At 42.2% G+C, this 12,208-nt stretch overlaps 1 protein-coding gene across 1 annotated transcript in view; it reads right to left on the bottom strand.

Moving 5' to 3' along the window:
- LOC122815622 (deleted in malignant brain tumors 1 protein-like) overlaps positions 1-12,208 on the bottom strand; it is a 569,610-nt gene that overhangs the window by 283,405 nt on the left and 273,997 nt on the right. Inside the window, exon 7 of the mRNA XM_044088283.1 lies at positions 1,406-1,738. Coding sequence (XP_043944218.1) covers positions 1,406-1,738 — 333 coding nt within the window. The remainder of the gene's footprint in view (positions 1-1,405; positions 1,739-12,208) is intronic.

Below are 12,208 nucleotides of genomic sequence, written 5' to 3' on the forward strand. Positions count from 1 at the left end.
AGCTTATTATCAATAGTGACCCCTGATAGTTTAGTGTTGGTATCAGGCTCAATAATGGTACCATTATTAGATTGAACGAAGAAGGTACTGTTATTAGATTGTGGAGAAAGTTGAACTGGTGGAGGAACTGAGGTGGGAAAAAATACTAGTAATTTGTTTTTTTTTGGATTTAGGATGGGTTTCCGTTCTGCGAGCCATTTTTCTACTGTAGCAAAGCAGTGTTGGGTTACTGCTTGTAGATCAGCGAGAGAGACATCAGAGCAAATCAGGGTGGAGTCATCTGCATATTGGATACAGGTGGCTTTAGGGATAACAGTGTGAAGTTCATTTATGAATACGGAAAAGAGAAAGGGACCAAGTATGGAGCCCTGAGGAACTCCTATGGTATTAGGCAGCAGGTGAGATAGCTTATTTTGCCATTGGACTGCTTGTTGCCTACCAGAGAGGTAAGCCTTGAACCAGCTGAGGGCTAGATTATCAAGGTGTAAGGTTTCTAGGGTGTGGAGCAGTATCTCATGATTGACCACGTCAAAAGCTTTGACCATGTCAAAAGCTGACCATGTCAGTAGCGTGTTGGTTTGCTGCCATGCAGTTGTTAATAGCTGCGGGGGTGTAGAGGAGAAGTTAGGGGCTGGGGGTATGAGGGAAGAAGTGAGATTGGCAGGGGTGGGGTCATATATTGTCTGTCTGGATGGGGTTTGGCCTTTTTGCCATTGAGTTCAGAACTGGGGCACCTCTGGTGTTCTTTAAATTTGGGTTGAGCCACAGGAGGTTCCTTCCCTAGGAAGGAGATCATTCTTTTCTCAGCAATTCTTCTTGATAGTCCAGCCATGCCTGGGGGGTTTTCTTGATGTGTAGTGAGCAGTTGATTGATACTGCTACATGGTGACAACTGAAGGGAGCATTCTTCCACACTGCCTATGTTTGCAGTATTGGCATGTACTGATGTTTGTTATTTTCTGTTAAGACGAGTGTATTCTTGAGTTTGTGTTTGTTGGGACTGATCTGTGTTTAATACCTGTTCTACGTTTTACCTATTTTACATAAAATACATAAACTTCTCTTTGCATCCACTGTTGGTGTAGTTGTGCTTGCATGTGGTCAGGGACAAAACGTGGCTGACTACATCCCATTTATCAGTGTTTTGTCCATCCTGGCCATAGAGAAATTCCCCAATGCGCAGGCCAAATTTCCCCTAGTAGGCTAAATACCACCTTAGCTCTCTCCTTAAAAGTGGCTACTAGCCTATGGGACTAACACAATCAACAAAGGATAAATAAATAAGTAGTTGATTTCTTCTTTAACATTTCTTTGTTCAGTGTATAACCTTTAGATTCAATGAGTCCAATTACAACAAATAAAATATATATTTACATAAAATTGTACCAGTCATAAAAAGACATACCAGTGCATTGAACAGCAGGGTACAAGGCATACAGACTTCTGTCAGGATCAATAACAGACTGTGGGCAGTAATACAAGGAAGTTTCATTTCCATGGCATTGGATATCTAGTACAGCTGATACACGTCCATACTGAATGTAAGTTGATGCTGCAACTGCAATTCCACAATTGCTCTCTCGACATACAACATTTGCATCATTAATATCCCAAGAAACAATGGGAGCAATCTGATAACTCCAGGAACTCCAGCCATCATTATTAAATGCAAATTGTATGTTGCCTGCGCAGTACTCTCCTTGATATAAAATACTTCCATATACTGCTCTCTGGCTGCCTGTGAATATAAAATGAATAAAACGTTATTATTATATGGCATTTTCATTGTTTTCTTCTTAATAAGCAGGAATGTCAGGGAATGTGCAACTACAGTTGTTCTAGTTATGACTGCTCAGAGATGGAATTTAATACCACTAACAGGGTAAGTATACAAAATACATGTCTGTGCAATGAAATGTATACATATTTGTGGGTACTAAAATTAACGTGTACCAATCTAAATAAGCATTTATGATTTTTAGTGCCAGATTTATTAATGATTGTTAACAACAGTGTAAATGTGAACAAGTAATCTGCAATAAAACAACTTATCACATTATTGTATGCTTCTTGATGCAAGCATGTTCTTGTATATGATTCTACACTTTTGTTCATCAGCATTGCATAGGAAACATATAATCAGTACTGTTCCTTCTCAGAAATACAGAGGCATTGTTATGTATGCACTTTGTGCAAAAAATGGAAAATGGAAGACGTTAACAACAGACATATTCTACAACACATAATTCTGAAAATGAGATGTAAATTATTTTGAAAAAATAAGGATGAAATATAAATGCAGACTACAAGTAACAAAAACCACAGTTTACACACTAAGTTAAAATAAATTTTCATGATGTTTTACTTACTAGTCTGCAGCTGCAAAATGTGAAGTTTAATTTTGCTAGCAACAGAAAACTTTGAGTAGGTTCTCCTAAAATAATTCTTGTGAGATAGTATAGCTGCTGTTTATTACAAATTATGTTTTATGCTTTCTCTTTTACAATTTGTTGACGGAGTTAGCTTTCCTGGACAGTGTACATTTTTAGTGTAGGACAGGGAACAAACATAATCCCCGGAATTCATGAAAGGTCCATGCAATAATACATCTATTCTTGCATGGAGTGGATTGTGCCCGTGCAGCACAGCAAGTGCACCTTGCATATTCATGAAGGCACGCTGCTGTATAACCTGCATGGACATGATCCGTGAACGAGTGCAGGGGCATGTCACAGCAGTGCCTGCACATGTTACATGCCCCCTGCATTCAGAAAGTGCCATTACCGCACTGTTAAATGTAAACAACAGTTGTTTGCGGACATACCGCACAAGTGTTGAGATATTCACAGAATGTCTAGAGTTTTTCCCACATATCTGGCCATTGAAGGCCAAAGTAAAAGTATATACTTACAGACATTTGAGTGCCAGACATCATACACGTGAAAAAACTCATGCAATGCAAAACTAGTTATTCTATCAACATGCAAGGTTTGTAAGAGAAAAAATCACCCCTATGTTTGTGGATTTTTGTCTCCCCATTACTTATGACTTTGTCCAGGTGTCTTGTTGAAAGAGGTTGGTGGTATGTGCACACCCCTAAATGGAGCAAAATTTAAAATCCATTTTATCTTTTTTTTTTTTTTTTTATTATCATCTCAAGTAAAGTTTAAGTGTAGCTGAGTGGGTGTGCATGTCACGCAGCTGTGCTTAGCATAGCTTAAATATCTGAAGGCGCTAAATAGAACTATACAGGTAAAACTATCAAGCCGAAGCAGCATAGTGTTTAGAGCTTCTGCTTTGTATGCAGTCATTCGTGATTCGAGCCCCAATGAAGTCTGTTCACTTTCACATGTAAAAGCAGTATTAAAAGTCTGATGTTTTATTAAATGAGGTAGTAAATAATATTTATCAATCAGGGTAGTGTAGCAAGTCCAAAATTGAGGTGTAAGTCCAGAAAAGATGTGAAACCTCCATATAAATACAAGTTATCCATACAGTATAGTCATACAAAAATAAATGTAAATGAAAGCACATAGCGGGTGTCATGGAAGGTAAACATAAAATTATAATATGTCAGTTATGATGAATGAATCCCCTACACCCGATAGTCTATAAAATGAAATTTGAGCAATGCTAACTAGTGGTCAGCTCTGCTTAGCTGGTGCAAACATTGCGTAAATATAAATGCTAAGACCTGACTAGCCCAGCTATGTGGATTGGCGCATTGGTAAGCAGTGCTCAACATCTGACTCCGTAAGCACTGCCAACCTTAGCTAAGCAGATTTGCCCATTGCTTAGCTTAGCTCAGCATATTAAAAAATGGTCCAATGATGGCAAAGGGTGAGAAATCAGACCAGTTTAAGCCTTGCAAGTGGGAATACAACCCATAACCAGTTGTAGCACACTATGGCTGGTGTTGGTGAGGGATCGTGCTTTTGGGTGCAGCGTTGTGGCATTTAGGAGTCCAAGGACATGGTTGGACTCCTAGTGAAAGACCATGAGGGGAGACTGCTGCAGGGCCAATACCAGGGCTCCCAATACAAAGCAGAGGCCTGGGAACATCTCATATATGATCTAACCAGTGCCACTGGCATCCCTCAGACTTGTGAGCAAGTCCGGCACCATTTTGCTGACCTGAGGCATAGGAAGAGGGAGCTCTTGGTCCAGTGGGTCCAAGATGCATGGGCAGGGAATGTCCCAGACATGTGTAAGTATCAGTATCAATTAGTGTCTGCCAAAGTCCAGCCTGTGTATGCGATGGATAGGTATGCATAAATGTTTATCTATCTCCTGTACAGCTGCAGATGACAGGGCTGTGAACATGGACATCCACACCAGCAGGCTGCTTAGGCTGCATCGTGAGGCTGGTGTGTACAAATCTAGCTTGTAGTATTCAGGGCAAATAATAGAAAGGAGTATAATGTTACCTCTCAGTATTTAAAAATGTGTATTGTTTTTACTGAATAAATGAGACATTAGCAGAGTAATAGTCACATACAGGGTATATATCAATAAAAGTGTCAGCACCTGTCAATAAAACTCAAAACCCCAGACGGGTTGTGTTTACTTTGGTATGTGGTGGTATGAATCTAAATGTGTACAGGTTCTGCACAGTGACAATGGCTCTGAAAGCATTAAATAATTGAGGATCATATGGCAAAGATTGTGGAGTTGTAACACAGGTGATTAACCATATGAAATGTTCCATGCACCAAGATCTGATAACTGAATAGTTATGTTGTGCTAACCAGTGTTTTCCTGACAGTACTATGTCAAAGTATGAATACCCAGTATAAGAACTATCTGCCATCCATGAATGTCAGAATTACAAGGTCAGATTGTACTACCAAGAGAGTATTAGGCCGAAAACAGTCAAACAAAAGAGAGCAGTTCCTCGATGTATTTTTTTGCACAAACAGGCACGGTTCGAATTCTGGGAGTGGTAGTAAGCTGTATGCATAATTTCACCCAGGAATATGTGAATATGTGTAGAAACAGTCAGGTAGTGTTAACAGAAAATTTCTCCACAGGTCTGCCAGGTAAGAAAAGGTATATATTAGCTGCAAGAAGGCCATGGAATGTATCATCATGGAACTCATAAACAAACACATTGGTAACCTCCAAACTCTGGATCTCACCCAGTTCGGGTTTGTGAAAGGCAGATCATGCCTTCTGAACCTGATCAACTTCTTTGAGGCAGTCACTGAAGCCGTGGATGAGGGTAAGGTGGTTCACACAGCCTATCTTGACCTCGCCAAGGCTTTTGACACCATCCCCCATTCTGGAATTATAGCTAAACTCACTAAATTAGGTATAAATCCCTACGTCACAAGATGGGTTGCCAACTGGCTCAATGATAGAACACACACTGTAAAAGTTGCAGACTCCAAATCTGACCTCAAAGTAGTGACAAGTGGAGTACCACAGGGTTCCGTCCTGGGACTTCTCCTGTTTGGTATCTACTTCTCTGAAGTACAGGCTAACATAGAAGGCCTCTGGCTAACGAAGTTCGCAGATGACTGCAAACTAGGAGCCATAGTCAAGTCCCCAAATGATGTGGACATCCTACAGAAGGGCCTCACTGTGACAGATACCTGGTGTCAGAGCCATGGCCTCAAGCTCAATGCCAAAAAGTGCAGTGTCATCCCCTTTTGTAAAAACTCTGTACCCATGAACTACCACACAGGCAGCAATCTACTTAACACCGAATGCATGATAAGAGACCTTGGGACCCAGGTGGACAGTAGTCTCTCCTTTGATAGTCACATCACCACAGTAGTCAGGAAGTCCTTCTATGTGGCACGCCTCATCATAAAAGGGTTCTCATCCAGGAAAAAAGAGGTCATTGTTCCCCTCTACTCAACACTCATTAGACCCATTATGGAGTACAATGCCCCTTTTAGAATATACCTCACAAGACATCTGCAGCAGCTGGAAAGGCTACAGAAGTACCTCACAAAGAGGATTACTGGCCTCAAACAAATGCACTGCACTGACCGCCTCAAAAAACTCCAGCTTTACTACATAGCATATCGCCTACTCCGAGGTGGTCTCTGTCTAACATATAAAGCTATGTCAAACCCAGAGCTGCTGGACATGCTACACCTAAAGAAGTCCCAATCCCTCCAAGCTACATGATCTAGGGACCTAAACCTTGTCACCACAATAAACAGGACACACTGGAGGGATAGATTCCTGTCCCAGAGACTTCCTATACTCTGGAACAAACTACCCATCTATGTCAAGCAAAGTTCTTCATTAGTACTCTTCAAGAAAAATCTTGATGAGTGGATGGGAAATAGGAAATACACCCCAGGGAATCACTTCTGTGTCTCTGCTCGACAGTGGCACAGGAAAATAACTTTCTTGGGTGGTGTAAGCCATGGAACTTTGCTGGCTAGGCTTACTTAGTCCTTGGGCCGATAGCCTAGTACCTACCTATGAACCTATGAACTTAGTACAACACCCACTGTCCAACCCCAAAGCTGCAAATGACAGCAAGATAAGTACATACACCAAGTGGTCTCCTGCAATAAATGTCACTCAAGTGTCTTACTGTCACGGTTAGTGGTCACTGCTGCCAACATCCAGGGTGACCAATAGAAATCAAGGCAGTAGCACGCCCACATACACACAGTATAAGTGCACATATGTAACCGTGACTATGTGAATATGGGTAGAAATGGTCAGGTAGTGTTAACAGACATTTCCTCCACAGGTCTGCCAGGTAATGGAATGTTCATATCAGCCTTAGAAAGGCATTATTTATACACTGTGTACAAACATACCACTGCCCAACCCAAAGCCATAAGTAGATGTAAAGTGAGGTCATACTGGGAGAGTAATGAGTAGAATAATGATCATTACAGTTGTGAGCAATTGAAGCCTACACAGTTGTTAATTGACAGCTCTCTCTCTTCCCCCACCCTATCTGCACCAATAATCTATACACATATATCAGCGGGTATGTTTTTCACCAAACCTACTGTTGGGACATGTCTTATTGTTCTACAAATATTTTAAATTTTGATTATTAATGTTCCCTGTTCAAATACTATCATTGGTGGCCTGTTGTTATCAATGCAACCTGCATGCTGTTATAATGTCCACTGTGGCTCCATATATGCATGTGTTCTGTTTGCTATGCAACTGTTTCAAATCCGTTTTATGGGGGCAAATGGAACACCCATGCATGCTGTTATAACTAATCCTGGTATGTGTTGTTCATGACTAACCAACATATGTTGTAAAACCTCAATACCATAGTTCGTCTGAAAGGCTGATCCCAGCAGATCTGCCTGTCCTGCCTCATCTGGCCATGGCACTGGACCTCAGCAGGTCTAGAACCCAACCTGGGACCTTTTTGTCTGCTGGTCCTGCACCACCTTCAGGTGGAACCGCCTCAGGGGATTGGGCCCACCCCCCCCGGGAGCAGGCGCGGACAGGACACCATCATCCGTAGTCAGGTGCAGGGATTGGGATGTAGCGAGCTCTGAAACGAGTTTGGAGATCAGCTATGCCAGCTTGAGGGCCGCGTGGTGCATCTTGAGGATCAGCCTGCTACTCTTGCTCAGCCCCCAGCACAGCTACCTTTGGGGCCATGAAGGTGCAGTGGTGACTGCCGATTGGTGGGACCTCAGTCCCACTCTATCCATTTGGGGGCTCATGAGCATCTGATTCCTAACCACCCTCCTTGTTCAAGATGATTACCCTCCATATGTGTTATATACCACCTTGTCTGCTGTCTTGTCTGTCATGTCTGTCTTCCTACCCAACTTACCTCACCAATTATACCTACTATCCTTCCCCAACATCCCACTCTCACCTTAAAAAAAAGGGCAGTCTGTTCCCAAAAACAAATTATGCCCCATACATAGCTGTCCATTTTGCACATGTGTCCACTGAACATATGTAATCCAGTCCAATTGGCTTGACAGCACATTACTGTTGTCCTCACCCCTCTCTTAGGTTCATAGGTAGGTACTAGGCTATTGGCCATAGGACCTATATAAGCCTAGTGAAAAAGGTACCCAGGCTTTCGCCACCCAAGAAAATTATTTTCCTGTGCCCCTGTCAAACAGAGCCATAGAGGTGATCCCTGGGGTGAATTTCCTATTTCCCATCCAATCATCAAGATTTTTCTTGAAGAGTGCTAATGAGGAGCTTTGTTTGATATAGATAGGTAGTTTTTCCAGAGTATGGGAAGTCTCTTGGATAGGAATCTATCCATCCAGCATGTTCTGTTTATTGTGGTGACAAGGTTTAGGTCCCTAGAGCATGTAGCTCAGAGGGATTGGGATTTCTTTAAGTGGAGCATGTCCAACAGCTCTGGGTTTGACATTGCTTTGTGTGTTAGCAGAGATTGCCTCTGAGTAGGCGATATGTGATGGAGTAAAGCTGGAGTTTTTTGAGATGGTCTGTGTAGGGTATCTGTTTGAGGCCGGTAATCCTCTTTGTGAGGTATTTCTGTGGCCTTTCCAGTTGTGGTAGATGTCTTGTGAGGTACATACCAAAAGGGGCATTGTACTCTATATTGGGTCTAATGATTGATGAGTAGAGGAGAACAATGACCTCTTTTTTCCCAGATGAGAAACTTTTTGTGATGAGGTGTGACACGTAGAAGGATTTCCTGACTACTGTGGCGATGTGATTATCAGAGGAGAGACTACTGTCCTCCTGTGTCCCAAGGTCTCTTATCACACTTTCGGTATTAAGTAGACTACCACCTATGTGGTAGCTCATGGGTACAGAGTTTTTACCAAAGGGGATGACAATGCACTTTTTGGCATTGAGCTTGAGGCCATGGCTTTGACATCAGGCATCTGTCTCCATGAGGCCCTTTTGTAGGATGTCCACATCGTTACGAGTTTTGATTATGGCACTAGTTTGCAGTCATCTGAAAACTTCATTAGCCAAAGACCTTCTGTGTTAGCCTGTACTTTGGAAAAGTAGATACCAAACAGGAGAGGACCCAGGACTGAACCTTGTGGTACTCCACTTGTCACTGGTCAGAAGTTAGATTTGGAGTCTGCTACTTTCACATTGTGGGTTCTGTCAGTGAGCCAGTTGTCAACCTATCTTGTGACATAGGGATTTATATCTAGTTTGGTGAGTTTATCTATAATTCCAGAATGGGGGATGGTGTCAAAAGCCTTGGTGTGATCTAGATAGGCTGTGTGAACCACCTTACCCTCATCTACGACTTTGGTGACTGCTTCAAAGAAGTCAATCAGGTTTAGGAGACTTGATCTGCCTTTTATAAACCCAAACTGGGTGGGGTCCAGAGTATGGAGATTACCAATGTCTTTGTTTATATGATCCATGATGGTACGTTCCATGCGGCCTTGCAGATCAGGTTCATTAGGCTAAATGGGCGGTAGTTCTTGGGGTCTGTGGTGGCTCCCCCTTTGTGGAGTGGGATAACTGTTGCAGTGCACCATTCAGTGGGCACAAAACCTGAGGTGAGGCTATGATTGAACATGCTGCTTAGGTGGGGTGCCAGTTCATTCTGCAGTTCGTATGGAACACAGCCTGGGATGCTGTCAGGTTCCATGGATGCTGTGTTCTTGGCTTTGGAGAGTGTGGTTTTTACCTGTGCAGTCGTGATTACAGGAACTTTGCATTCTTCTGATATAGAGATGGGCCCTTTAGGGGGTGAGAGGGGGGGTAAGTTAGCACTGAAGCTATCTGCCAGGATGTTGGTAATATCAGTTGGTTTTGTATATTTAGTGCCCTTGTGCTGTAACTCAGAGCAGATCTGAGTGTTGCCATTGAGATTCTTGACATAGTCATAGAATGCTTTGTGGTTGTCTTTAGAATCAGTGGCGATTTTGTTTTTGTAACTAGCTTTGAAGGATTTTATGAGAGATCTCAGCTTCTTACTGAGGCTGACCAAGGAGTTCCTCCAATCATGGGATTTTACTCTTTCTTGCAACAGTTTCATTCTTCTGTTGTAGAGTTTGTTTATGGCAGGGGACCACCAGATTAGATTCCTTTTATCGAGGATAGCATCTTGGTTCGGTTAGGGATAGCATGATCCATGCACTCGTGTAAGTGCTTATAAAGTGAATTTGTGTAGGATTCAGCAGTCGTACCTCTATTGTCCGTCTACATAGGTGTTGTGAAGTTTGCCACTTCTGTCTTAAGAAGCATGAAGTTGGCTTTGGAGGAATTTTTTATGGTGGTTTCCCTAATAGGGGGTGGGGGCAGGATGTGGATGTCTAGGGTGATTAGCTTGTGGTCGGATCTGACCAATGAGGAATTGACCTCTGGTGTGGAACACTGGTCGCCCATGTTGGTAATGACCAGGACTAGGATATTGCTGCCCCTGGTGGGAGTGTGGATAAGTTGATCCAAGGCACTGGAATTTATGAATTCCAGAAATTGTTGAGCAAAAGAGTTGGTACATGAGTAGTTTTCCCAGTTAATGGTGGGGTAGTTTAAATCACCCATTATTAGGGTGTTGGGTTGTACCCTAATATTTTCCAGTGTATCAAGAAATGAGGTGAGGAGTGGGAATCCTGGGGAATGGTGGGAGATCTGTAGCAAGTTACAATTTGGACTGCAGTCTTGCCCAGAGTTAGCTGCACTTGGATAATCTCGGATGCATTTTGCTGAGCAATTAGCCTGGAGGTGTGGATATCCTTAATGAATATGGACACACCTTTGCCTTTAGTGTTTTGGTCCAGGTTAGGTGGCCGAAAGGTGTGGTGTGAATTATAGCCTGGTAATGCAGGGGTGCTCTCTGTAGCCTTGAACCAGGTCTCTGTTTCTGCACAGATGTTGATGTTCTCCATTATAAGGAGTGTCGTAGGGGTTTGAGTGTCCAAATTTACTTCCAAATGTTGTAGAAGTCCACAGCTGTTGCTGTAGAAGAAATGGACAGCTATGGTCCTTCCCTACTCCAGTCCTGCACATCCCTAGCTATCTCTCATATTATTTCTCCCTCTGCATGCCCATTTTTTCACCACTGTCCTAGCACCCCTTTTTTCTTTTCTTTTAAAGAAATTAGCGCAGGGGTAAGTGGGAGTAAGCGACAGTAAGCAGCAGTAAGTGGCAGTAAGTGAGTTTGCACGATGCTAAGCAATGTCTACAATTTAGGCATCTATACAGTTAACCGTGTGTTGGCATTGCGTACCATCACGCAAACCTGCCTACAACTGCTTAAAACTGCCTTAATCACCCTGTCTCCATCAGCCATTGTTCAGCCCAGCAACAAAATAATCAGCCCTGCCAAGTCTCAAACCCAGGATCCTGTACACACTAGTTAGAACAATGTACCTCTACACCATCAGTCCTATAGGAATCTCTGTTGCTTTTTCAAATATATCAGTCAGTAGTGGTATTGAATAGTAGTGAAAAACACTGTGGAATCAGTCATTTTTCTATATATAAATATATGCATGCAACATATGTATGGTGAGATAAAAATGAGAATATATATATAACTATTTATATAGATATACATATAAAATATATACATGTACAATATATACATATACATATATGTATATAAATATAATATATATATATATATATATATATATATATATATATATATATATATGTATATACATATAAAAAGGAGATATAGGTTCATAGGTTCATAGGTAGGTACTAGGCTATCGGCCCTAGGGCCCATACAAGCCTAGCCAAAAAATGTACCCTGGCTTTTGCCACCCAAGAAAATTATTTTCTTGTGCCCCTGTCGAGCAGATGCACAGAAGTGATCCCCGGGGTGAATTTCCCATTTCCCATCCAATCATCAATATTTTTCTTGAAGAGTGCTAATGAGGAGCTCTGTTTGACATAGATAGGTAGTTTGTTCCAGAGTATGGGAAGTCTCAGGGACAGGAATCTATCCCTCCAGCATGTTCTGTTTATTGTGGTGACAAGGTTAAGGTCCCTAGAGCGTGTAGCTCGGAGGGATTGGGATTTCTTGAAGTGGAGCATGTCCAACAGCTCTGGACTTGACATAGCTTTGTATGTTAGGCAGAGATCACCCCTGAGTAGGCGATATGCGATGGAGTAAAGCTGTAGTTTTTTGAGACGGTCTGCATAGGGCATCTGTTTGAGGTCAGTAATCCTCTTTGTGAGGTATTTCTGTGGTCTTTCCAGTTGTTGTAGATGTCTTGTGAGGTAGATACCAAAAGGGGCCTTGTACTCTATAATGCGTCTAATGAGTGATGAGTAGAGGGGAACGATGACC

This window comes from Protopterus annectens, chromosome 1.part1 (assembly GCF_019279795.1).
Source record: "Protopterus annectens isolate FY-2018-M chromosome 1.part1, PAN1.0, whole genome shotgun sequence".
Lineage (NCBI taxonomy): Eukaryota > Metazoa > Chordata > Ceratodontiformes > Protopteridae > Protopterus > Protopterus annectens.